At 40.9% G+C, this 24310-nt stretch overlaps 1 protein-coding gene across 2 annotated transcripts in view; it reads right to left on the minus strand.

The window, feature by feature from the left end:
• The window catches only part of nsfa (N-ethylmaleimide-sensitive factor a), a 66330-nt gene extending 50494 nt beyond the window's left edge, over positions 1-15836 (minus strand). The window contains exon 1 of one of the 2 annotated variants that reach the window (XM_038306494.1): positions 15644-15836. In XM_038306494.1, coding sequence (XP_038162422.1) covers positions 15644-15655 — 12 coding nt within the window. In that variant the 5' untranslated portion in view covers positions 15656-15836. The remainder of the gene's footprint in view (positions 1-15643) is intronic. The other variant, XM_038306492.1, reaches the window with a different exon arrangement.
• Between the last annotated feature and the right edge of the window lie 8474 nt (positions 15837-24310).

The raw sequence follows: 24310 nt of genomic DNA on the forward strand, positions 1-24310 counted from the left end.
CTTTTTGAATCCAATTTTTCAGAAGAAATAAGTCATCAAGGGCCAATATTATAAATCCTCATTTAATCAATGGTGAGTAAAAGCACAGTTCTATGAACTGGCTGTAGAGTAAACAAAATCATCCAAAGAAATAAGGATTGATTCTTAGATTTAGTTGTGTTGTTCAGAAAAGGCAGTTTAATTCTATGGAGGCGTGCTGTTTTTTCTTTAAAACTACCACTTAAACAGGGAGATCAACAAGAATTTGAATTGTGTTGTGTTCAAAGAGTTTCTAACTGTACTAACTTATATCAACATAAAATGTAGTGCTCATCTAAGCACGATGATGCAGTAGTAAGGGGAAATCACAGCTCCTGCTGACAATTCAAGCTGTGTGCTGAGATTGGGTCTGAGTGTTGCTGTTGTGTTGTCTGACCACAGCAGAGTACATTTCTAAATATAGCTGTACAGCTCAGGGCTCAGGCAGGAAGGCCCTTAGCTTTGGATTCACTGGGATTAACCATTTCTCCCTAATTCTCATGGTAACACACATCATTTCTCCTGATATCTGCTTTGCACAAAATATGGCCTAATATTCATGCTGCAAACTAGGGCTGTTGTGATGTTATACTATAACATCCACTTCAGCGCTGGTATAATTTTTAACCCTCTTGAAATTATACACGTTATTTAACATGTTGACTATAACTATATAACCTAAAACACACAATTTATTTGTAATGGTACGCCCACTAGGTTTGACTACTATATAGTTAAACCATTTTTCAGTTGCTGATAGAACAATTCTTAGAACAGATACATTTTTTTTATTACAGAAGCTAATCCCTGCAGGAGTGCCAGAAGTGAGCAGTGCCCTTGTCTAGGTCGACTGAGAGTGGATTCTTTATCACATTTTACACAAATTAACTGGCTCAAGTGGTTCTTCTTTGAGCTTTTTCAAAATGTTTTAATAAAGAGAACATTTCAACTCTTCCGTAAATATTTTTATCAGGACCCTGTCATTAAATACTTCTTTATTTGTAAACAACTGTTTTCTTAATTCTTTTTTTAGTTCAAAGTTTTTTGTGAGAGATTTTTGTGAGGTTTTATCAAATTTTTTTGTCCACATTAAATGTTGCAATCAAAATCTGTGTAATTAAAAGATAGAAGGAAACAATAACAGGATAATCAGAGATATAAAAAACAACCTCAATAGACAAATGTTGAAATTCAGCACTAAAATATACAAATATATACTGAGGATTTATCATATTTTATGTCATTATAAATTATAAAACCGTTTTAAAAACCTTTTTTTGAAACTATGTTATTGATATGGTATTGCTTTAAACTGTATAGTATCATATTGTATCATATTGCATTTTATTAAAATTGTGTCACATGCATTCACCTGTCCAACTCACCCCAGTTTGTAATGACTGCTCATCTGATCCACATGCTCCTGCTCTATGTAAAGTGCTTGCATCCAATTATCAGGGTAATATCCTTCTCGTTCTGGGGTACCAGTGGTGAGAGTGTTCTACCTTTACCTTTGTGTTTCTGATTACCTGATCTTGACTTGCCTCTCAACCACTGAGCTTGCTTGTTCTGATATATTTGCCTGACCTGGCTTCAGACTCCTGAAAGCTGAGCCTGCCTGGTCCCATCTGAACAGTTTGCCTGAAATGTCTTTAGACAATGTGGTGCATTTCATCCTAAACTATGCTATCACTGACAATACCATACTAAAGTAAGCTATAATGAATCATGTTTTACATCTTTGATTTCTTATAAATATTTTTGAAATGTCTTGCACTGTTACAAGCAGAGATTTCACTAGTTTTTAAGAACAATGGGGCTGAACCGCCAAGAGGATGTAAAGAAATATAGCAAAAACGCCTCAAACACCCACATGTACCGAAAGCTGAGTTGCTTGTGGAGTAACTCAGTTAGTAACTCAGTTAGTTTTTGGGAGAAGTAACTAGTAACGTTAACTAATTACTTTTTCAAAGTAACATGCCCAACACTGGCCCACAGTGCCTGCAGACAGGAGGCATCTGATTGGTCAAATCTACATTTGCGCTACACTATGCATATTTCCTGTTTGGTACCCTACCAGCTTGATTTGTTTGTATGACCTTCATTGTGGAAAACGACTTATGAAGTTAGACCAGCAAGGACAGTGCAGTGCGCAAGAACGCTGGGACTCTTTTTCCACCTGGATCCCCACCCTTTTTCGCCCTCATGTCCCTCCGTTGTCGCACAAACTTGCCCCCCACTTCCTCACCGCCTCGGCCGTATCTAGACCCACACCTAGTCTGTGATTCTCCCTCTTGCATTGTGGCGTGGAATAACATAGTGCAGACCACGCTTCAAAAATTTTGCACAAATCAAAAATATCTGCAACAGGCTCACTATGACACACTGCTGCGGGAGTATAACCAGGCCTTAAGCTTCCTTAGAAAGTACAATCTGGTCTGTCCCTTCTTGCAGACAGCTTCATAGTTGTGGCTCCAATCTAGTTTGTTGTCCAAGTGAAGACCATTGAGTTATACTCCTTCACAAACTCCACTTCTTCTCCATTGATGTTAATAGGATTCAATTTGTTCCCATTTCTTCTGACATCTACAGAGATCTTCCTTGTTTTGTTGACATTCAGGATCAGATTATTGTTTCCACACCATGCTACAAAGCGGTTCACCAGCTCCCTGTTACTCAGCTTTTTTATATTTTAAGAGAAAAAGATAAAACAATAAATGAGATTAGAATAATCTGACACTAAAAAAAATCTGATTAATTGGGGGGGGGGGTGAAGAACATTTTAGGGAGGCAAAGGGCTCCCATAAAATAGGCCTAGTTACTGGTTACTGCGAATGGAACTGTCTAGTAGATTTTGCTACTGCTTCAGTTATATCAAGCTGGAGGCTCTATTAGTACGTCTCTTCTTTTGTTTAGTCAGTCCTTACCTCAGTAAATAGGCTCCTTTCTGTTTAACAATCAAAGCCTTGGTTTGTGACTTTGTTAATCCAATTTCAGCTAAGTGCCTTTTTCTACTCCTAACCCTTATTGTGCTTCTTGTCATTTACTTCTTTACTTTAGAGTTTAAAGTTTGATTCCTCTTAAACTTGACAGAGACCAGTTTTAAGGCATTAATCATAAATTTACATAGCAAAAAAAAAAAAAATCAAGAATTTTAATCGGGATGGAATTTAGCATTTTATAATATTTTCACAATAGCAGTTTAAGTGCTGAAAGCCTCATCCTCAGAATTTGGATGCTATAAAACATAAAAATGTAAACGAATAACAAACCAATAATAAAAAAATGGCGTCAGAAGAAAATGTGGCTGAGCTGCTGGGATATTTAGAAGCCCACAGTCTGTTCAATTCATTAACCAGCATAACCAGTGAGGCTACAGAGAGGGAGAGACACAAATTAAATGAGTTTCTACCTTCTACAGCCCACTCACTCTTTTCATCAAACAAGATTTATTTTATTCCTCTGCCAGCTGTAGCGGCACAACATCCCAAACTCCAGTTATTGATCTTGAAATAAGCCAGTCAATAAGGCTGGACTATCGAACAATTACAGCCACTTTGAACTATTTTCAGTTCTGCATTGCTTCTCAGGAAGCAAGAAGCCATCCCAAAACTGTTCTGCTACATTTATAGTTAGTAGTTATGAAGATAATGCGACTGATTAAAATAAAAAAACTGATTTAGCCATTAAGAAAATAATAATTTACCATAAAGTTTTTTTGTTTCACAAACATTAATATTTTAGTGAATTGTTAAATTACACCATATTTAGGACAATGCAACTTGGTATTGGTTGCTTTAAGAGCAGAGTTAAAGGGGGACACCGGTTTTTTTTACATTGGCCCCTTGATTTTACGTTATTACATCATGTTCTACTCACCCATATTAGTTTTGTGTCATTTGGAGCTGTTCTGAAGATATTCGGTTTTGTTTTATGAAAGTAACGTCTTCCTAGTCTTCCTATGGGCAGAGTTGAAGGCACAGACTAAACTATTCATAATTTATTCGTTATGGTACGTCAGCATTCATAACATGTAGGAGATTCACTGTCTCCCAGACATCCGCGGTTACATTTTTTGTATTTATATTTTTTTTCAAAACAAAGCAGAGTGTGTATGACGTCATCCACGCGTGCCGGACTGGAGTTGTCACAGGCATCCTGGGCCACAGGCGGCTACGCTCTACGCCTTCTATTCATTCGGCTAGCTAATCTGAGTCGTTCAATTCTATTTCAAGAGTGAGATCATCTGTGATAGTAGCACTAGACATCTTCCAGGCATGTGAGTAAAACTAGCAGTATTTCAGTGGACAGGATGAATGAATGGCAGCTAACCACTCGTTCAGTGGAAAACCACAATCTGCCAGCCCATCAGTGTGACTTATGGGCTTGAGCTCGTTCTCCAGGCGGCCACAGGTGACCCATCTTACAAATTACCAGTGAGGCAAACTATTATGAGGAGAATACATCACCAGCATGCCGCTTAGAAAGTTGCGAAAGATGAAAAGTTAATTGAGGCGACATGTGTCAGATTTTTGGAGACACTATATTGTTAAAAAGTAACAAACGAACATTTAGCTATTTCTGTCGTATACATAACTGGCTGTAAAGCGTACTTCTTTTAACAATCCTAACATAGAAAGTATTTATGGATCAGTGCCTCTATATTCCCTTTGTGTGTCTCCTTCTGTCTACTTGTACCCCATCCAGCCTCAACAGAAGGCCATTCACATTGAGCATATTTCTTTTGGAGATGTCTTCGTCTTAAAACAGAGTTTTTCCTCTTTACTGTGGTTAAATGAATGCTAAGTATAAAGGCTGGCTGTAGCCTTAACAAACCAATACAAGCAAATATCTGGTGTCATCTAATTCTTATCCAGGATCAGCAAATACTGCAAAGTCAATGACTCCATGCAATTGGTTGTTTTTACTTACATAGAACACTTTAAACCGAACTGACTATATGCTCTGATTGAACTGTCATTGTATTGTATATATTAGCAGAACCCAGATCACCCAGACAGCAGAGCCAAGGTGAGACAGTGTCCAGGAGCTCAGACAGGAGCAGTGAGATATTAAAGCAAAAACCTTTGTAAAGAATGCCTCAAATGGGGCAGAGCCAACATCTGGGCGGGGCCAGCCCTGGTGCCAGAGGCGGTGGTTGGCCAGGGTCTGCACTGGAGCTAACGGAGGTCTACAAATGATTAATGATTTAACTCTCTTTCAATGATTAAATTTAAAAAATCTTTAAAGCCAGCTGTCAACCTCTTAAGAGCATTTCTAACTTCATTTTTTGTCAAACAAATTTTTTAAATCTTTCATTTTGATTGAAAAGGCTTGTCTCTTCTGAACTTCATCATGGGTCACAGCCAAAACTAATGCTTGATTGGTTGCCACAACATGACACAAAAGTTCTGATTCAGATTGTAGTTGTCACATCACTGTAATCAGCAAAAACATGCCTGTCATGTCACTAGAAAAGCATCCATCACATCGCTGTGATTCACAGCACATTTGAGCCAACATGTAAATCTATGCGGTGGCACCTGTAGATGCAGTGATATGGTGCAATATGCTGTCCACTTTGTTGGTTCTGATAGATGCAAGATTTTAAATTTTGTTTTACAAATCTCTAAGACATTAGAATAATACAAAGCCTGCATCACTTTTAGGAGTAGAGTCAGAATAAGGGAAGTTAAGATAGAAGGTGACTGTGCTCTTTCACATGTCCTCAAATGTCTTTTTGGAAATAGTCAGAGCATTAACCTATTTAAGCAGATTCTTACCCACTGCACCATTTCAAGGAAGTGTTAAAAACTGCTTCTCCTTAGCATAAAAACTCTTTCTCATTACGATTTATGTACAGAATCTACAATACTGTCCTCATTTATTAACATGGCCACACGACATTTTCTTTTTTTTTAGACTGGTTTTGAGCTGTCAGTGTGCATAACTGGTTGCCTTCCACTGACTCCTTTTGACAAGTCACAGGATGCCTAGCAACCATACATGCTGAGAGGGTCTGCTTTGAAGTGTTTTCCTATTTTTCTTTAGAAGCAGTAAGCCAGTAAATACTTTTGACTATAAGTAGAAACAAGAATCTAACATAACACAAAAACATACTTGCAGAAAAACTGAGTACTTGGGAAGGGGGGAGAAACATCAGTGTAGAATCTTAATTAATCTAAAGCAGCAGGTGAACAATTAATATTTAGTAAATATCTGAAGAACCCCTCTACATGTGGTAAAAGGAATCTGAAATGTAATCTCTAACTTTCCATTTGCAAGTCAAGTATTCCTCCCATTGAGCCACAATCATCCCCTTAAAGAAAGATACTGGATGAATTAAATGGCCCAGTCAACAAACAGTTTGAAGTTTGCAAACTCTAGATGTAGGAAGAAAAACACTAATAACTACATCCAATGAGAAACACACCCTGTCCTCATGTCAGAGAATACCTCAAAGCACAGGCATTGTAAAAAAAAAAATAAACAGTGTCCAACTAAAGAGAAACTATCCATCTTATCCTGCTTATTCCATCAGGGTAGTGATGGGGCTGGTAGTCTATGCCCGTGAGGCAGGGTAAACCCTGGACATGTCGTCAGTTTGTTTTAGGGTAACACAGAGACACACACTCACACCTAAGTACAATTTAGAGAAGCAAATTAACTTGACATTCATATTTCTAACATTCATATTTCTAGACAGTGGGAGGAAGCCCAATACCCAGAGAGAACCCGCGCATATGAAAAATTCCATTTCATGCTAAACTTGGCACAATGTTAGGCTTAATACATGAAAGGGTAGAAATCAGGGAAGCAGCAGCTTCACTTTCTGACATGAGTAATTTGGAAATTGTTGGATAGACCATCAGAGATGGGAAGTAGCAAAGTACAAATACTTTGTTACTGTACTCAAGTAGATTTTTCTGGTATTTTTACTTTACTTTACTACTTATTTTTATGGTGACTTTTTACTTCTACTCCTTAAATTTTTACATAAATATCTGTACTTTCTACTCCTTACATTTTAAAAAATTGGCTCGTTACTTTAGTTTTGAATCATTTCAATGGAGTTACCGTTATTATTTTTCACGTCATCAATACCAAATTCAATCTAATTGGATGGGAATCTACGTTGCATTTGACGCACCACTACAAGATGAGTCTGTCATGATGGGTTCTCAAATGGAGACCCAGTTATGCAGAACACCACAAGGCGGACACGAAGATAAAAGTTCAACAGTTTATTAAGCACAACACAATATGAACTGGGATCTGGTTCGGGCCTGGGTCCTGGTTTCACTGGAGTCTGCGTGAGAGACAGAGCTGTTATGAACTGCTGGCAGGGCTTGGTTTTCAAGTGAGCTTAGATAGTACCTTGAGGGTTCTTGAGTAATTCTCCTTGGGGGAGTTTCTGTTGGTTCTGGAGAAGAGTTCATCAGCAGAGTCCGTAGCTGCTTCAGCGTCTCACGTCTAGCTTGGACAGACCTTAGTTTGGTTCTTCCAGCTCTAGTCCTGAGCTGCTTGGGATTTCTCAGAAAGTCTTCAGGGTCTGGCTCAGAGGGTCGGCTCGGCAGGTTAGCTCTCCAAGAGCTTTCACAGAAGAGACTCGGGTTTCCTGGGAACACAGAGAGAGAAGTTAGAATCCTTTCTGGATTCAAGGTCATGGAGATTCACAAGGAGCAAGGCTTTAGCGCTGACCAACTGGAACAACACTGCGGCGTTGAGGTAAGGTCTGAAGACAGCTTATGTAGTGGATCCTCTGATGGTCTTGATGAGCTGCACCTGTGCAGGAGGCTCCCTCAGAGGATCCACGGCGGACTCTGCTGGAGAAAGATGGGATTTTCTCCAGCTCCCAACAGTACCCCCCCCCTCAACGACCGCCCCTTGGCGGTCCGGAGGAAGTGGACGGACAGGAACGCTCGTACTCCTCAATGAGTGTGGGATCGAGGATGTACGAGCCTGGGACCCACTGACGATCTTCAGGCCCGTAGCCCTCCCAGTCGACGAGGTACTGCCATCCGCGACCTCGTCGACGGGAGTCTACGATGCGGCGCACCGTGAAGGCCGGATGGCCATCGACCTCCAGGGCGGGTGGTGGGGAGTCGGACGGAGGGCACAGGGGGCTCGAGGAAACAGGTTTGATCTGGGAAACATGGAAAGTGGGATGGATACGGAGGGACTGGGGAAGTTGCAGACGGACAGAGGAAGGGTTGATGATGCGTGAAATCTTGAAAGGACCAATGAATCTCGGGGAGAGCTTTCGAGACATCCCCTTGAGGGGGATGTCTCGAGTGGAGAGCCAAACTTCTTGGCCCACGGAATACTCAGGGGCGGGACGTCTCTTGGCGTCAGCAAAGCGCTTGACAGACTCGGTTGACCGGTTGAGTGTGGCGATTGTTTCCCTCCATATCCTCTGGCAGCGACGGATGTGATGGTTAACGGACAGCACCGATATCTCTCTCTCATCTGCAGGGAAAAGAGGTGGTTGGTAACCGAGACTGACCTGGAACGGGGACTGTCCAGTGGATGCAGAACGGAGAGAGTTATGGGCATATTCTATCCACGGGAGGTATTGACTCCAATCCACAGGGTTGTTGGAAGTGAGACAGCGGAGGGTGGATTCCAGTTGCTGGTTCATGCGTTCTGTCTGGCCGTTTGATTGAGGATGGTAACCTGAAGTGAGAGATGGTTTGCAGCCGAGAGCAGAACAGAAGGCCTTCCATACCTGCGAACTGAATTGTGGACCTCTGTCCGATAGGATCTCCTGGGGGATGCCATGAAGCCGGAAAACATGTTTTATTAATAGCTGAGCAGTCTGGAAGGCCGTGGGAAGTTTCCTGAGGGGAACCAGATGGCAGGACTTCGAGAAACGATCAACAATGGTTAAAATAGTGGACATACCTCGGGAGACAGGGAGGCCGGTGACAAAATCTATAGCTATATGAGACCATGGGCGCGAGGGAACAGGAAGTGGTTGAAGCAGGCCAGAAGGAGGTTGGTGTGAGGCTTTGTTGCGGGCTCAGGTGGGGCAAGCCAACACATACTCCTTAACGTCTCTGTGGAGTTTGGGCCACCAGAAGCGTCTGGAGATGAGAGCTATAGTCCTACTCACTCCTGGATGAGCGGTGAATTTGGCGGCGTGCATCCACTGGATGAGACGGGACCTGACTGAAGATGGGACATATGTGCGGTTAGGAGGACCGGTACCTGGGTCTGGTTCAGTGGCTAGGGCCGAGTTGATGAGGTCCGATATCTCCCAGTTGACCACTCCAATGGTACATGAAGCTGGGAGGATGGGTTCAGGTGTCTCAGGAGGATCCACAGAGTAGAGACAAGAGAGAGAATCGGGCTTCACGTTCTTGGATCCGGGTCTGTAGGAGATGATAAGGTTGAAACGTGAGAAGAAGATTGACCACCTGGATTGGCGAGGATTTGCCTGTTTAGTTGACTGGATGTGAGCCAGATTCTTGTGGTCTGTCCACACAAGAACTGGATGCTCAGCTCCCTCCAGCCAATGCCTCCATTCCTCCAACGCCAGCTTAATAGCCAGGAGCTCACGGTCGCCCACGTCATAATTCTGTTCAGCTGAGGAAAGCCTACGGGAGAAGAAAGCACAGGGGTGAATCTTTTGATCAGAATCGAGCCTCTGGGAGAGAACTGCTCCAACTCCGGAGTCAGAAGCATCCACCTCTAGGATGAACTGTTTTGCTGGATCAGGTTGGATGAGAACAGGAGCTCTGGAAAACAATGATTTTAGTTTTTCAAATGCTGCTTGAGCCTCAGGGGTCCACTGAAAAGTTCGTTTGATGGAGGTGAGAGAGGTTAATGGAAGGGCGGTTTGACTGTAGTTTCTTATGAAACGTCGATAGAAGTTAGCGAATCCTAGGAACCTCTGTAGCTGTTTTCGGTTCTCAGGGACTGGCCAGTCTAAAACAGCTTTGATCTTATCCTCAGAAGGTTTTACCTGACCGCCCTCGAGCACAAACCCCAAAAAGGTGACTGACGGTTGATGGAATTCGCACTTCTCGGCTTTCACGAACAGCTTATTTTCCAGTAGTCTCTGTAAGACAAGGCGAACATGTCTCTTGTGTTCATTGAGGTCCTTGGAATAAATGAGAATGTCATCAATGTACACAAAAACAAACACGTTGAGGAAATCTCTGAGAACTTTATTTATTTTTAATTGTGATCTGGTTTAAACCCCGATAATCAATGCATGGCCTCAGGGAACCATCCTTCTTGCCCACGAAGAAGAACCCTGCACCCAGCGGAGAGGAAGAAGGACGAATAATTCCAGCAGCTAATGATTCATTGATGTATTTCTCCATAGTTTCTCTTTCAGGCTTGGAAATGTTATACAGTCTGCTGCTTGGAAGAGGAGCGCCAGGTAAAAGCTCAATGGCGCAATCATATGGTCTGTGTGGAGGTAGGGACGTAGCACTGACCTTACTGAAGACAGGGGCTAAGTCGTGATACTCAGAGGGAACTGAAGAAAGGTCAGGAGAGTCCATCTCCCCCCCACCACTAGGAGGCCCCACCATAGGGGCAGCTGAACGAAGCCATGTTTCGTAGCACGTAGTGGACCATGATTCCAGGAGACGTTTAGTCCAGTTAATGTGAGGATTATGCTTCTCCAACCACTCAAACCCGAGGACCAATGGGGAACATGCAGAGGGAAAAACAAAGAAGGTTATTGTCTCTCGGTGGTTACCTGATAGAAGTAGCTCGAGGGGCTGGGTTTGATGGGTTACACGGTGGAGTCTTTTTCCGTCGATGGCTGAAACACTGAGAGGCTGGGAGAGGGGAACGGTCTTTATGTGAAGTTGCTGGACGAGGTTAGAGTCTATTAAATTACACTCACAGCCTGAGTCGATGAAGGCGGAAAAAGAAAGACTCTGGTTATCACAGAACAGGGTGGCTGGAAGCATCAAACGAGGAGATTTTTTTGTGTTTATTTGGCCCGCCAGACTCCTCAGATCCTCTGGCGGGCCCCGGCCACTTGATCTTGCCGGGCAGGAGGCGATGAAGTGTCCACTCTCACCACAGTAGATACATAGTCTACTTAGAAAACGCCTCTGTCTCTCCTCTGGAGAGAGCCTGGTGTGTCCCACCTGCATAGGTTCGAAAACCCTTTCGCCCGAATGAGAGGCCTGGACAGGCAATGGTAGAGACTGGGGCTTAGACCTCTGAGTGGGCATCTGCTCTGTGGAGGGAGAACCAACAGTCACGTTAGGTGAGGCAGGAGAAAAATTACTCTGCTTCTTAGAACTGTTTCTGGCTCGAATTCTATTATCTAGTCTGATGGAGAGGCGAATTAAATCTTCGAGGGAGGCAGGTTCGTCGAGGGTTGCGAGTTTATCTTTGATCTGTTCATTTAATGCCATGAAAAAGGCTCCTTTCAGGGCGCTTTGGTTCCATCCGGAAGCTGCCGCCTTAACCCGGAAGTTAACTGAGAATTCAGCCACCGAAGAATTTCCCTGTTTTAAGTTGAAAAGAGCTCTGGAATCAATTGTTTGGTCGGTTTCTTGGTTGAATACCTGGTTAAATTCTGAAATGAAGTCGGAGAAATAGCAGTTTAAGCTATCGTCGGAGGCAAATCTGGCCTGAGCCCATTCCAAGGCTCTTCCTGTCAGCTGAGAGAGAACAAAAGTTATTTTCTTGTGGTCCGAGGGAAAACTATCAGGGGAGTTCATGAAAATCAAACGGCATTGGAATAAAAAACCTTTACAGTCTTTCATGTTACCGGAGAATTTCTCTGGGAGACTAGGGCGGAACTCTGATGACGTCACAGGTTGTGACCTCGGGGGAGGGACTGGACCCGGAAATGGTTGTTGTGGAGGGATAGCGTTAGCATTGTTCAAACGACTGGAGAAATTATGGACAAGATGATCCTGGAAATCAATGCGAGCATTTAACTCACTCAGTGTTTGGACTTGTCTGTGAATTTGGGCATCCCGCTCCTCCAGTAGTTGACGGAGATGTTCTGCTGGGCCTTGAGTTTGGCCGCAGTGTTCTGTCATGATGGGTTCTCAAATGGAGACCCAGTTATGCAGAACACCACAAGGCGGACACGAAGATAAAAGTTCAACAGTTTATTAAGCACAACACAATATGAACTGGGATCTGGTTCGGGCCTGGGTCCTGGTTTCACTGGAGTCTGCGTGAGAGACAGAGCTGTTATGAACTGCTGGCAGGGCTTTGTTTTCAAGTGAGCTTAGATAGTACCTTGAGGGTTCTTGAGTAATTCTCCTTGGGGGAGTTTCTGTTGGTTCTGGAGCAGAGTCCGTAGCTGCTTCAGCGTCTCACGTCTAGCTTGGACAGACCTTAGTTTGGTTCTTCCAGCTCTAGTCCTGAGCTGCTTGGGATTTCTCAGAAAGTCTTCAGGGTCTGGCTCAGAGGGTCGGCTCGGCAGGTTAGCTCTCCAAGAGCTTTCACAGAAGAGACTCGGGTTTCCTGGGAACACAGAGAGAGAAGTTAGAATCCTTTCTGGATTCAAGGTCATGGAGATTCACAAGGAGCAAGGCTTTAGCGCTGACCAACTGGAACAACACTGCGGCGTTGAGGTAAGGTCTGAAGACAGCTTATGTAGTGGATCCTCTGATGGTCTTGATGAGCTGCACCTGTGCAGGAGGCTCCCTCAGAGGATCCACGGCGGACTCTGCTGGAGAAAGATGGGATTTTCTCCAGCTCCCAACAGTCGACAGATTCGGCGGTATTCATTGGCGGCAAATCATTGCAGCTTGGTGGCGGTGGCGTTAGCATAGTAGCATGGACGACGAGATGATTGAAAATGAACACAACGGAGATCTAGTCCTATTGGCAGACATCCATTTAAAATGTAGGCAACGGCATGAAAAAGTGGTTTCTACTTTTACTTTTATACTTTAAAGGAGAATTCCGGTTTTTAACACCTTTAGCCCATTTTCTGTAGTGTCCAGAATGAAATCGAATGATCGACACCAAAATTTTGACAATTGGTCCTGTCTCTGATATTTGGCTCATGCAGAATCCCCCCCTGGCTGCTTCAGAATGGCTTCCATAGTGCATGTCCGAAAATGTCCTTAAAACAACCTTAAACGTTCTTTTTTTAAAATATGCTACTCACCGGGTCGTCAGGGCTGTTCAATGACGTTCCCAAAAAAGTTTCGTGAAGAAAAACCCTTCCTGTAGTGTTTTATTTAGCATTTTGTAAATCCCATTGAGTTCTGGGATTTACAAAATGCTAAATAAAACAAGACAGGAAGGGTTTTTCTTCACGAAACTTTTTTGGGAACGTCATTGAACAGCGCTGACGACCCGGTGAGTAGCATATTTTTAAAAAAGAACGTTTAAGGTTGTTTTAAGGACATTATCGGACATGCACTATGGAAGCCATTCTGAAGCAGCCAGGGGGGGATTCTGCATGAGCCAAATATCAGAGACAGGACCAATTGTCAAAATTTTGGTGTCGATCATTCGATTTCATCCTGGAGACTACAGAAAATGGGCTAAAAGTGTTAAAAACCGGAATTCTCCTTTAAGTAAATTTACAAGCCTGTACTTTGTTACTTTTACTTGAGTAAAGAAGTTTAATCAGTACTTCCACTTTTACCAGAGTATTTTTTAACACAAGTATCTGTACTTTTACTCAAGTACAGAAAGTGAGTACTTTTGCAATCTCTGTAGACCATTCACATGGAGCAATATATTTATATATATATATATATATATATATATATATATATATATATATATATATATATATATATATATATATATATATATATATACTCTTACAACGAAAAACGTTGTAAGAGTAACTAGTTTTGCAATATATATATATATATATGTATATATATTGTAAAACTAGTTACTCTTACAACGTTTTTCGATTCAAAAGTTTCAGTTCGGAAATGCTTTTTTTTCTTCAAATTTTTCAATTTACAGACTTCTTTGTTGTTTTTCTGTTTCAATTGTTTGTTTTTTATCTTTTGAATTTATTAAATTTACAAAATGTGTTCCAGCTTCCAACAATAATGGAACAAAATTAACTCCATATATACATAGCATATTAGCAAGCCGTAAAAAAAACAGGCTATTGTGATAATAGGCCCAGCCGTTATGCTTAAATTCACAGAACAGCTATCATCATACTCACTTTTGTTTACTTACAATGCACCACTGAGTGAAGCTGATAACTACACAAAGGTAAAGAAAAGCCTTCAATCTACAACCGTAATCAATAATGACAACAGGCTGTTGACGCTGAGTCTGGTTCTGTTGGAGGTCACTTCCTCTTATAAGGTGGTTTTCCCCTCCAATGTCTTTACCTAAATGGTCATTATTGGTGATTGCTGCAAAGTCAGTTACACTTTAATCTAAGAGTACACATTTTGCAAAGTCAATGACTAAATGCAATCAGCAATAGCTGAGGAACTTTTTATTAAACAAATCTGCAAAGCATACCATATTTGGAAGGAAAGAAAACTGCTGCATATCTACATGAGGTAACCCTGAACTATATTAGCCCTGATGTTAGCATCATGACAGTGCATTATATCTGCATTGAGAAGATGACAAAAATGTGGCATATTGCTGATTCAAATAGAAAATAAGAATATGCGATGCAAAAAGAACAGTGATTTTAATCTGTTATTGCCTCATTGACAGTGAAATAATATGTTAACTTCACACTGTATATAACATGTGAGGGTATTCTCCTCCCCATTTGAAAAAAGTAATATGTTTTTTTGGACGAAAAAGAACAATAAGAACTAAATCTAAAGTTTAATATAGAATGCTTGTGGGGGGGGTTAGGTTCAGAGGAAAATATAGTTTTATACATCTAATTTATTACATCCTGGAGTCACATAGAGCAGGTAGTTAAATGTCCCTGTGGGATTCATTCAGTACGTTACATTAAAACATGGGGAGCAAAACATATCAATATATTTTATATTCGGGAATAAAGAGCAATTATATAATCTCTGCTTAATGGTGGTGTGACTACGAGGCTTTGAAACAAAAAAAGAGGCGCGTCTTGTAATGAAAGCATCCTTTCACTGGTGGGCTGCAAGGAGGGGCCTTTGATGAAAGTGATAGTGGGGCAGGTGGAACAACAGCAACCTTTAACATCCTGTCCCTTTGGCAACAACCAGTCAAATCAACATGCACCGTCCAACTCTCAGCTATGCGCTGCTGCGCGGCTCCAGTAGCGCCACAGATCAGAGGCAGACAGTAGAAAAGCATTTTCCATACAACTAAAAGGGCTGTTTTTCTACCAATCTCCTGCCTCTTTATTTCATGACCATCCTGCATAGCAGGAAGCTGCTGCAGCTCAAGGACAAGCGAATCCTTGGATTTCTGGTAACGCTGGCAGCTGTGAGCAGACTGAGGCCATGCAGAAAAAATAAAATCCCCCTAACATGGAGGTAAACTGGGCTGTGGGATCACATCAAATGAAATAAACACTCCTTTGCTGCAGTCACAGTGACATTCAGAAGAAATTATGCTGGGTGGCTCTATAGGTTCACAGGAGATTAGGCTTAACCGACATCTTGTGCCGTGGTAGCCCTCCTGCTTTCCGTACAGTTACTGAGTGTGTTCGTTTTCTTGGTGTGAAGAAAAGAAATAAAGCTCTTACCCGGGTCGCCATCTTAACGGTTGCGGTAGATTTGGGGGATGCGGCTCGGCTCAGAGATTCATAGGACGGCGGGGACAGAGGGGTGAACAGATCGACGGCAGATCTCTTTATAAGCTGCTGCGCATCGCACTCTGATTGGTCGATAAAGCGGAAGCGTGCTAATGGAAACAGGAGGGAGGAGATGGTCTGAGCATTCGTTCAGTACTGCAGCACAGCGAACTGTGTCAGAGAGGAGCAGGGTAGACCAAAAAAACAACAAACAAACAATAAAAAGCCTGATCGATTGGTTAACTCGTGGTTTCCTGTTGTGTTTCAGGACCATGAACGGAGATCTGTGCTGAACAGACACGTTGTTCTAAACGAAAGAAACTATAAGAGCTGCTGACACAAAGTCAGCACCACGGACAGCACCTCTGGCCCCAGTGTCATAAACTTGGCACAAAATATAAGGTAACTCGCATTCGGTCATTATATGATGATAATTACCCTTTTTTTTTTTTTTTTTTTTTTAATATAACAGGTAGAAAAATATCGACTTTATGGTACAATAAAACAATGATTCACAGAATGTCCATGGTGCCCGTGGTCATTGCGGCACTCGGGGAAGTGACCCCCAAACTTGAGTGGTTACAGCAGATCCCCGGAAATATATCAGACATCTTGGTCCAGAAAAGTGCAGTTCTATGAACAGCAAAGATACTGCGCAGAACCCTCAAGCTCCCAGTCCTCTGGCAGAGGACCCAAGCTTGGAGGAAAAAAAGGGGGGGAACGCCCACGGAAGAAGAGTTTATACATATATATATATATATAAATATATATATATATATATATATATATATATATATATATATATATATATATATATATATATATATATATATATATATATATGTATATATATATATATATATATATATATATATATATATATATATATATATATATCTCCATTGGATTATTGGGTCTAACTTTTCTGACCAAAATTGGTGACTATCTGCAAATAGATGGTATTGTTTGTGGTTCCTATCATCACATTTCATAGTTAAACTCCATAGTTCTGCTATGTTTAAATTGACTTCTATAGTGCAGATAGAGGGTCAGATGTTTTGATATTTAGCCTAAAATCCTTTTGGATATTATCCTGACAATGCATGTTATGAATTTGTTTTATGTTGTGTAGAACATGGTTTGCTTTATGACAAATTAATCTAATGTGTAATTCCACAGTAATAAATTAGCTATATTCCTAGAATTCCCTTAAAGAAAAAGGGAATCATAAGCTAATTCTTATCTTTTAATAGACGGGTATCTGTTATGTTACTTAACCAAAGAATGTTAGTACTTTTCACACCTTTGATTAAATTGAAGCTGACTATAAAATAAATGTTGTCAAAGACTAAAGAAATAAAGTTGCGAACATAAAACGTATACGTAAAGTGTTTTAGGTAACTATAATAGAAAAACAAAAATAATTACGCCACTGTATTTGTTGTAACATACATCCCCGGAAAATGTCTTACATGAAAATGAAAAGCTGAAATGTTTCCTGTTGATGGCGCCACAGTTGTGAGGAAAATGCATTTGGGGGTGAAGTAAAAAGTTGACTTGTACCCATGAAAAACAACTTGCCAAAAATATTATTCCTATAATAAACAGATACATCTGCTATTAAATAAAACAAAACATAATAGATGCTTGATTTCAATTCAGTTTATTTATATAGCGTCAATTCACAACACACGTTATCTCAAGGAATTTTACAATTCAACCAGATCATACAGTCACATTGATTCAAAGTTTTCTACCTAAGGAAAACCACTTGATTGCATTGACTCAAATACAATTCCTCACACTAAGCATGCTTGTAGCGACAGTGGAGAGGAAAAACTCCCTTTTAACAGAAAGAAACCTCCAGCAGAATTAGGCTCAGTGTGAGCGGCCATCTGTTGAGGTCCGACTGGGGTTCAAGGAGACAGAAGCAGTGGTACAAGAGGTAACTGTTAACCAGCTCCATAGGCGGCTCTGTCCAGGAAACACACATGCAGCTCCCATGTCAGAGGATGAAGAGAGCACATCCAGCCAGTCACAGTCAGAGAAACAGGAGTACACAGAAAAACAGGCAGATCTCCAACATCTATAAACAAAGGTGTTGATTGCAGCAGCACAGTTGATATTTCTCCCCAGGATGGAGTCAAACCAAACAGGAACAGACGAACTAACAAATTCTGCAAAGTGGGAGAATAGAGATAGAATGAAGCAGAATGATGAAATGGGGGTCCCTATGTCCTCCAAAAGTCTAAACCTATAGCAGCATAACTATAGATATAGCTCAGGATAACCTGAGCCACACTGACTATGAGATTTATCAAAAAGGAAAGTTTTAAGCCTCCCCTTAAAAGTAGACAGGGTGTCTGCCTAACAAACTAAAATTGTTAGTTGGTTCCTCAGGAGAGGAGCCTGATAACTAAAAGATCTGCTTCTGTTGTAACATGTCAAAATGGGGGGAAAAAGTTAAGATAGTGCAGTACTTAGTGTTTTCCCACACCCCTCAGCCACAGCTGAAACAAGGTGTTGAACACCAAAACCAAAAAAATAACAAGGAATAAGATAATAAAAATAATCTCACATTAATAAATAATCTAAAGAAATCAAATCTATTGATCTTTTTTATTTATATGGCATCAAACGCACAACACACTTTAAAAAGATAATTCAAGTATATCATACAGTCAGATTGGTTCAAAGTTTGGCATCTAATTAAAAGTCTGGGGTTTTGCATCTAATTGAAAGCCTCAAGGCACTGACTTTGCACGATTCACTCCTCCTACATGCATTTGGCATGTGGAGATGTGATGTGTCTCAGTTGGTTTAAAGGTCAGAGAGTAAAAGCAAGTTTTCAGACAAGTTTTAAAAATGCACAGTGTAGGGGACTAAGGAATGTACAAACGTGGAGCATTTTAGTACTCTGGGGCCCCGGTAGTGAAGGCTGCACATCCTGAGTTACTGCAGGAAACTTCAGAAGCATGATTATATATGAGGACCAACTCCAAAAAACATTGGATTGCAAGAACTAGGGTTATATGATACTCGATAAAGCATTGTTCAGGGCGGTGAAAGGAGGCAGTGTGAGGAAATTTCTATGGACGTCTACATTATTATCCACAGTCTTGAGCAGTTTAAACTCTGGGTGGTTCTGAGTGCACAAGCAGACCAGTCTAACCAACTCTGGTCTGTATGTAAACTCCTCACTGTCCTTGATCAGACCACCTTCAAACTTCAGGAGTTTCACAGATGTGCCTGCTGAAGTGCTATCATTTGTGTACGTACAGGAAGAAGAGAGGTGGGGCGAGAACACAACCCTGAGGGGGTTCCAGTTCATAGATGACTTTGGAAGAAACTACAGTAGGCAACCTCAAAAGACATCTGGTTACACTAGCTTTCATTTAGGTAAGTAAGAATGAATTTGTTGGTAAAATAAAATTTTGCAAAGCAGTTTTATGGTTCAGTTAAATTACTTTACCACTGAAAGAGATTGCAACATTTGTTTTTGTTAAGGATTATTGTAAGTTGTATTTTTTTCATGGATTAACTAAAGTGTAATTATGATTCATGAGTGATATTTAAAATGCTACATATGTCCTCTGGTCTGTGAGTATTGGTGTTGGGAATCTTTACCACTAAGGCAAGGATTCCACACTTATAGCTCACCACTATCAGGTTGAATGTCTGAGTGTGGTGTAATGTGCTTTAGAGTCCCCTATCTTGATAAGGTGCTTTACAAGTACAGGCCATTTATCATTGTTATGCCATTTATCCACAACCGCCACGTCAGGTTGCAGCATGATAATGCACATCCCTATTGTACAGATCTGTTGACAGTTCCTACACAGCAAAATAAGACGTGTAATTCAACTCCTAGGTAGTTAAATTCAACACTATTAAAGTGTCTATTTTGCTCCACAGAAGACAGATGTAAAAAAAAAAACTATCAGGGTTGAATGTTTAAAACATTAGTGTACAGTTTTAAAGGAAAACTCTGGTCATATTCAGAAGTCAAACTTCTGAAAGTACTTTAAAAATGAAACTGTTCAATAAAAGATAAGTGTTTTAATTAAGAATAATTTTCATTTGAATGTGCTTTAGCAGAGACATCTATGTTTGTCAAAGAACACTACTGCAACCTACCATCACAACCTACCAGTTGTGATGTCACAACTGTTGATCAAGCTCAGGTGCGGTATCTGGTGTTTGTCACAATTATCCAAGTCATCTTGAAAACATTCTTCTACCTATTATGTGTTTTTTCTCTGGCAAAAAGTTTAATGGCAAATCCTCCCTCTTCAAATTTTCACTTTTACAAAAATAACATCGAACTGCCATGTACGTGGATATTGTCAATTTAACTATTGCTGTCGCAAATTTCAATGGTGACCTCCTCTGGAAATCTTCAATAATTGTTGTTGATTGCAGATGTGTCAATTAGTTCCCATTGATTTTGCTTGTAAAGCGGGGAGCATGGCATTAGGCTTACCAAACCGTGACGTCACTACCGGAAGATGTGAGGAGTGAGGTTTTACTATATTTAGGCAAAGATGGCCGGTCCCAGACTCAGTGATTGCGACAAAAATTATTTTTACTTCTCTTTTACCCATTAACACTAATTTCCTTACATCATCGTGAACGTATTAGTTTTAGGTATAGATAATAATCCATTGATTCTTACTTGCTGACCAGACTTCTCCTTTAAAAGTTAACACAACACCATAGTGTAACATTTATCAGAATTTATGGAAATCTTTAGCTGAGTATCATTAAAATATTAGTGATAATTAATCTCATGCTTTTAATAACATTTTATCCACAGCTTCCCTGGGCAAGCTGACAGAAGCGAGGTTGCTTTAAAGTCATCAGTTTGATGTGGCAGAAGGTTTGCAAGCAAGTTTGGCTGTTGCCGGTATCTCAGAAGCATCTTGCTAACCAGTTAGTAACTTAGTGCTAGTAGGTTCCCAATGGGAAATTTCATTGGCACAAAGTCAAGGAACTGTCAAGGAACGCTATGGACAGCGGAAACATGCAAGAGGAGGAGAGTTCTGTGTTGGAGGACTTGGATGATTCTCCTCCATCATACATTTTTTAACAGTGTCCTGTTTGGCGATGTGGAAATAAGAATAATTGTCTTGATGCCATCGCAATCCCCCCCAATCGACAACCCAGAACCCTCAATGTCTAAATGCGAGAGGGGCTGGGGGAGCCGACCGTGGTGAGGCCCATGAAATAAAGCCCCCCCACACCCCACCCCCTCTCTTACATAGATGTGTGTTGTGAAAATGTTGTAGATCAAAGTGCCTAAAATGCAAAATAAAATTGGAGTGGGGGACACACCATACAGAACCCCCACCCCGGACGAAGCCTGCACCAGGGGTACAACCCAGACACAGTGATAAGTCCTTACGTACATGTACCCAGAACCACTGAACCGGCGTACATAACCATAACGCGTGAATATAATTATCAAGATGATTGCCTGTGCACTGTGGACAGATATTAGATTGTGCAAAACCCATCTTGAATTATCTTTGACCTGTATAGTGCACTCTGTGGAGGATTTTGTATTGTAATAATTGTAAATTGGGGTTTCAAGTCATGTTAAAAGTTCTTAGACATATCTGAGCCCAGATGTTTTGTTCAAAACTGACTGATAATCCATCAATATGGTTAAATTTGTTTCCAATTATAGCTTTAATTTGTTCATATTCTAAGAATTTATTTTTGTTAATGCCATATTGCAAATTTAATCAAGCAAATGTGATAAACTCCGTTCCTTCAAATAAAATTATCCAAATATGTAATACCTTTATTCTTCCAGTACGGAAAGTTTATCATAATATTGTTTTATTGAATGTCAGATTTATTCCAGATGGGTGTACGACTGCATGGGTGATGACTTTGTCATTTTAAGAAATTCCCACCATGCCGTCGGGGAAGAGCTGATGTTAATATTTTTAAAACATGAATGCCGCTTGGTCATACATTTTTTATTAGGAGGAGGAAAGCGGGGACGAAGATGTTGCCAGGGCAGCGAAAGCTTGGTTTGGTGTAGAAGGCTTCCAGCCAGAGGCGCACCTTGTCAACAGGCAAACCAAGCAACTGCTTGGAGCCCCGAGCCGCTGGGGGGCCCCTGAGAGACAGCTACTGTACACCCGGTAGATAAACAGCAACAGACGAACATGAAGTGGCAACGCTATAGTGACTGAGGAGATGCACAACTACATTTAAAAATTCCGATTGGATTGAATGTTGATTGACATTGGCTTTGCCCAGTCAAAATCCAGCCCAGCCCAGGTGGATGACTTCCCTTAATGAAAATGAACGTAGCCTAGCGAATGGGTGACGTTGTAGGCCTATCGTTCAGTAAATTGGAAAGCAATTATGTAACTAAGCTGAAGGAAAATTATTCATTTTCCATGTCTCAAGAGAGACTTTCAGGACTGGCGCTTATTTCCATAGAGTATAGTGTGCGAAGGTCTTTGGATCTGGAGGACTTAGGCCCCGTCCACACAAAGTCAAACCCTGGCCTAAATGCACAAATTTTTCACCAAACCGGCCTCTCATCCACACGAAGCCGGCGTTTCGGGGGTCTGTAAACGATCTTTTTTTTATTCAGCCATCAGAGTGGGAAGATTCTGAAGCGCCGTTTTCGCGTTTCCATCTTTAAGCTCTAACCGCATTTTTTTTTTACACGCATGCGTCATAGCGTCGCCTCTAAACACGCATGCGCGACACAGAATCACAACAACAATGGCGCCGTACTTTGTTGAATGGTTGCTGCTAATGCTACTCACCCTGCTGTCGGGCTTACAACAGAATCTTCTTCTTCTGGAATATCTCCAGGAAGAACAGAGCAATATCGACCACATAGTTCAGCACCTGAATTTGACTGAACCACCAAAATGGACCCGCAGGGCTACCATGTATAAATATTAGTGCGCATGCCCAACATTTCGTCGCCTATTTTTGCTTTGGCACCACAGCGCCACTTACAGGCCTGGCATACATTTTGCAGCGTTTTCATGCATTCGTGTGGTCGATCACATTTATTTTACGTCTCTGTCTTTACGACAAACGTTCTGGAAAATATTAGCGTTTCGTGTTCGTTTTGACTTCGTGTGGACGGGGCCTTAGTGTCTGCATTTGCACAAGCGAAGGCCCGTAAGCAGCAATTCTGGAAGCAGTATAGGACCCCAATAATTTCACTACACTTACTATACTTTATATTTTGTACAAAGTTTATATTGGGTTTTTAAAGTAATTTACTGTTTTTTTTATTTTATTATACATTTATTTTAATTTATTAGTTTATTCTTTACTTTTATTATTTTATATTTTCCAAAATAACAAGGTTGTTCATGTTTAAAACATTTGGAATAAAAAAAGGTTTTATTTAATACATTTTTCATTGGTGTCAGATTATTTATAGCCTAACATAATGGTGATGAACACTGGTCAGTAGGGCCCCCTAGGATTTTTTGCTTGGGGCCCCCACAGACTCTAGAATCGCCTCTGCTTCCAGCCGTACATGTTTGAGCCCTTGCCTCACAACGCTGCCAGCTCTGTTAGCTCTATGCCTGCTGAAGACACAGACGTCCATCCCTGTAAACACTGGGACGGAACTCAATGGGAAAGGAAATGATTCTTATTTCTTATTTCAATTGTTGCATATATTAGCTGCAACATATGAATCAAGATGCTATGACTGAAAAAAATTGATTGACAAATGACCTTTTTATATATGATTGGCTGAATTTAGGTGTTTAAGCTGACGTATAACTAACTGGCCTGCATGAGATAATGAAAGAACCCCCGCAGATTTTAAGACAGGATTCTTTTTTTTTTTTTTCTAACTTTCGGGACAATATCTTATGACAAAGCGTACATTTATATACATGTTTAAGCCAGAATTATTTGAAATTTAAATATAACTTCCCTACGGCTATAAACAGGAACACCAAGGCTCTCTGAAGACCATCAATATTTCACCATTTTGAGTCAGGTGTTTTGCCCAAGGACATAGCTGTCCTTGGACTGAATCCTTCGAAGTCTGTGAAAATAAGGCTGTGAGTTCAAACAGATCTAGCATACAGCGGCTTTTACCGCTGTATGCTCTGCCGCTTAGCAACCGTGATTGTTGACACTAAGGAAGATAATTAATAACGAACTTTTCCAAGCTGTTTATATTATTCATCAAAGAGTACCCTCAAGAAGTAAAGAGTTGAATACAGCGCCCACTGTTTACCAATCAACTGTAGTTAATAGGGTGATGATGTCACTTTAGCGGTAGTTTCCGTACCCCGAACAACGCACATATACAAATTTATAACTTCTGAGGAGAACTGATTAACGGACATCCCTTCCAGACTCATGGAGGGACAACAAGTACTTAAGATTATAACATAAACTGATGATATAACAGACATAAGAACAGTAACAAATAAAATATGTAACTTAATAACCTGGAAAAGATTGATTACAATAACTGGTGGCATCTAATACTGAACATGCTGCCCAGTGCATGCTGGGAAAACTAACCTCTGCTGCCCCAACACAATACAATATTTTATTGTAAAAATGTCCATAGCTGTAGATTGGTTATTTATTCTCCAGGTGCAG

This window comes from Cyprinodon tularosa, unplaced genomic scaffold (assembly GCF_016077235.1).
Source record: "Cyprinodon tularosa strain WSP-4 unplaced genomic scaffold, ASM1607723v1 ctg582, whole genome shotgun sequence".
NCBI lineage: Eukaryota > Metazoa > Chordata > Actinopteri > Cyprinodontiformes > Cyprinodontidae > Cyprinodon > Cyprinodon tularosa.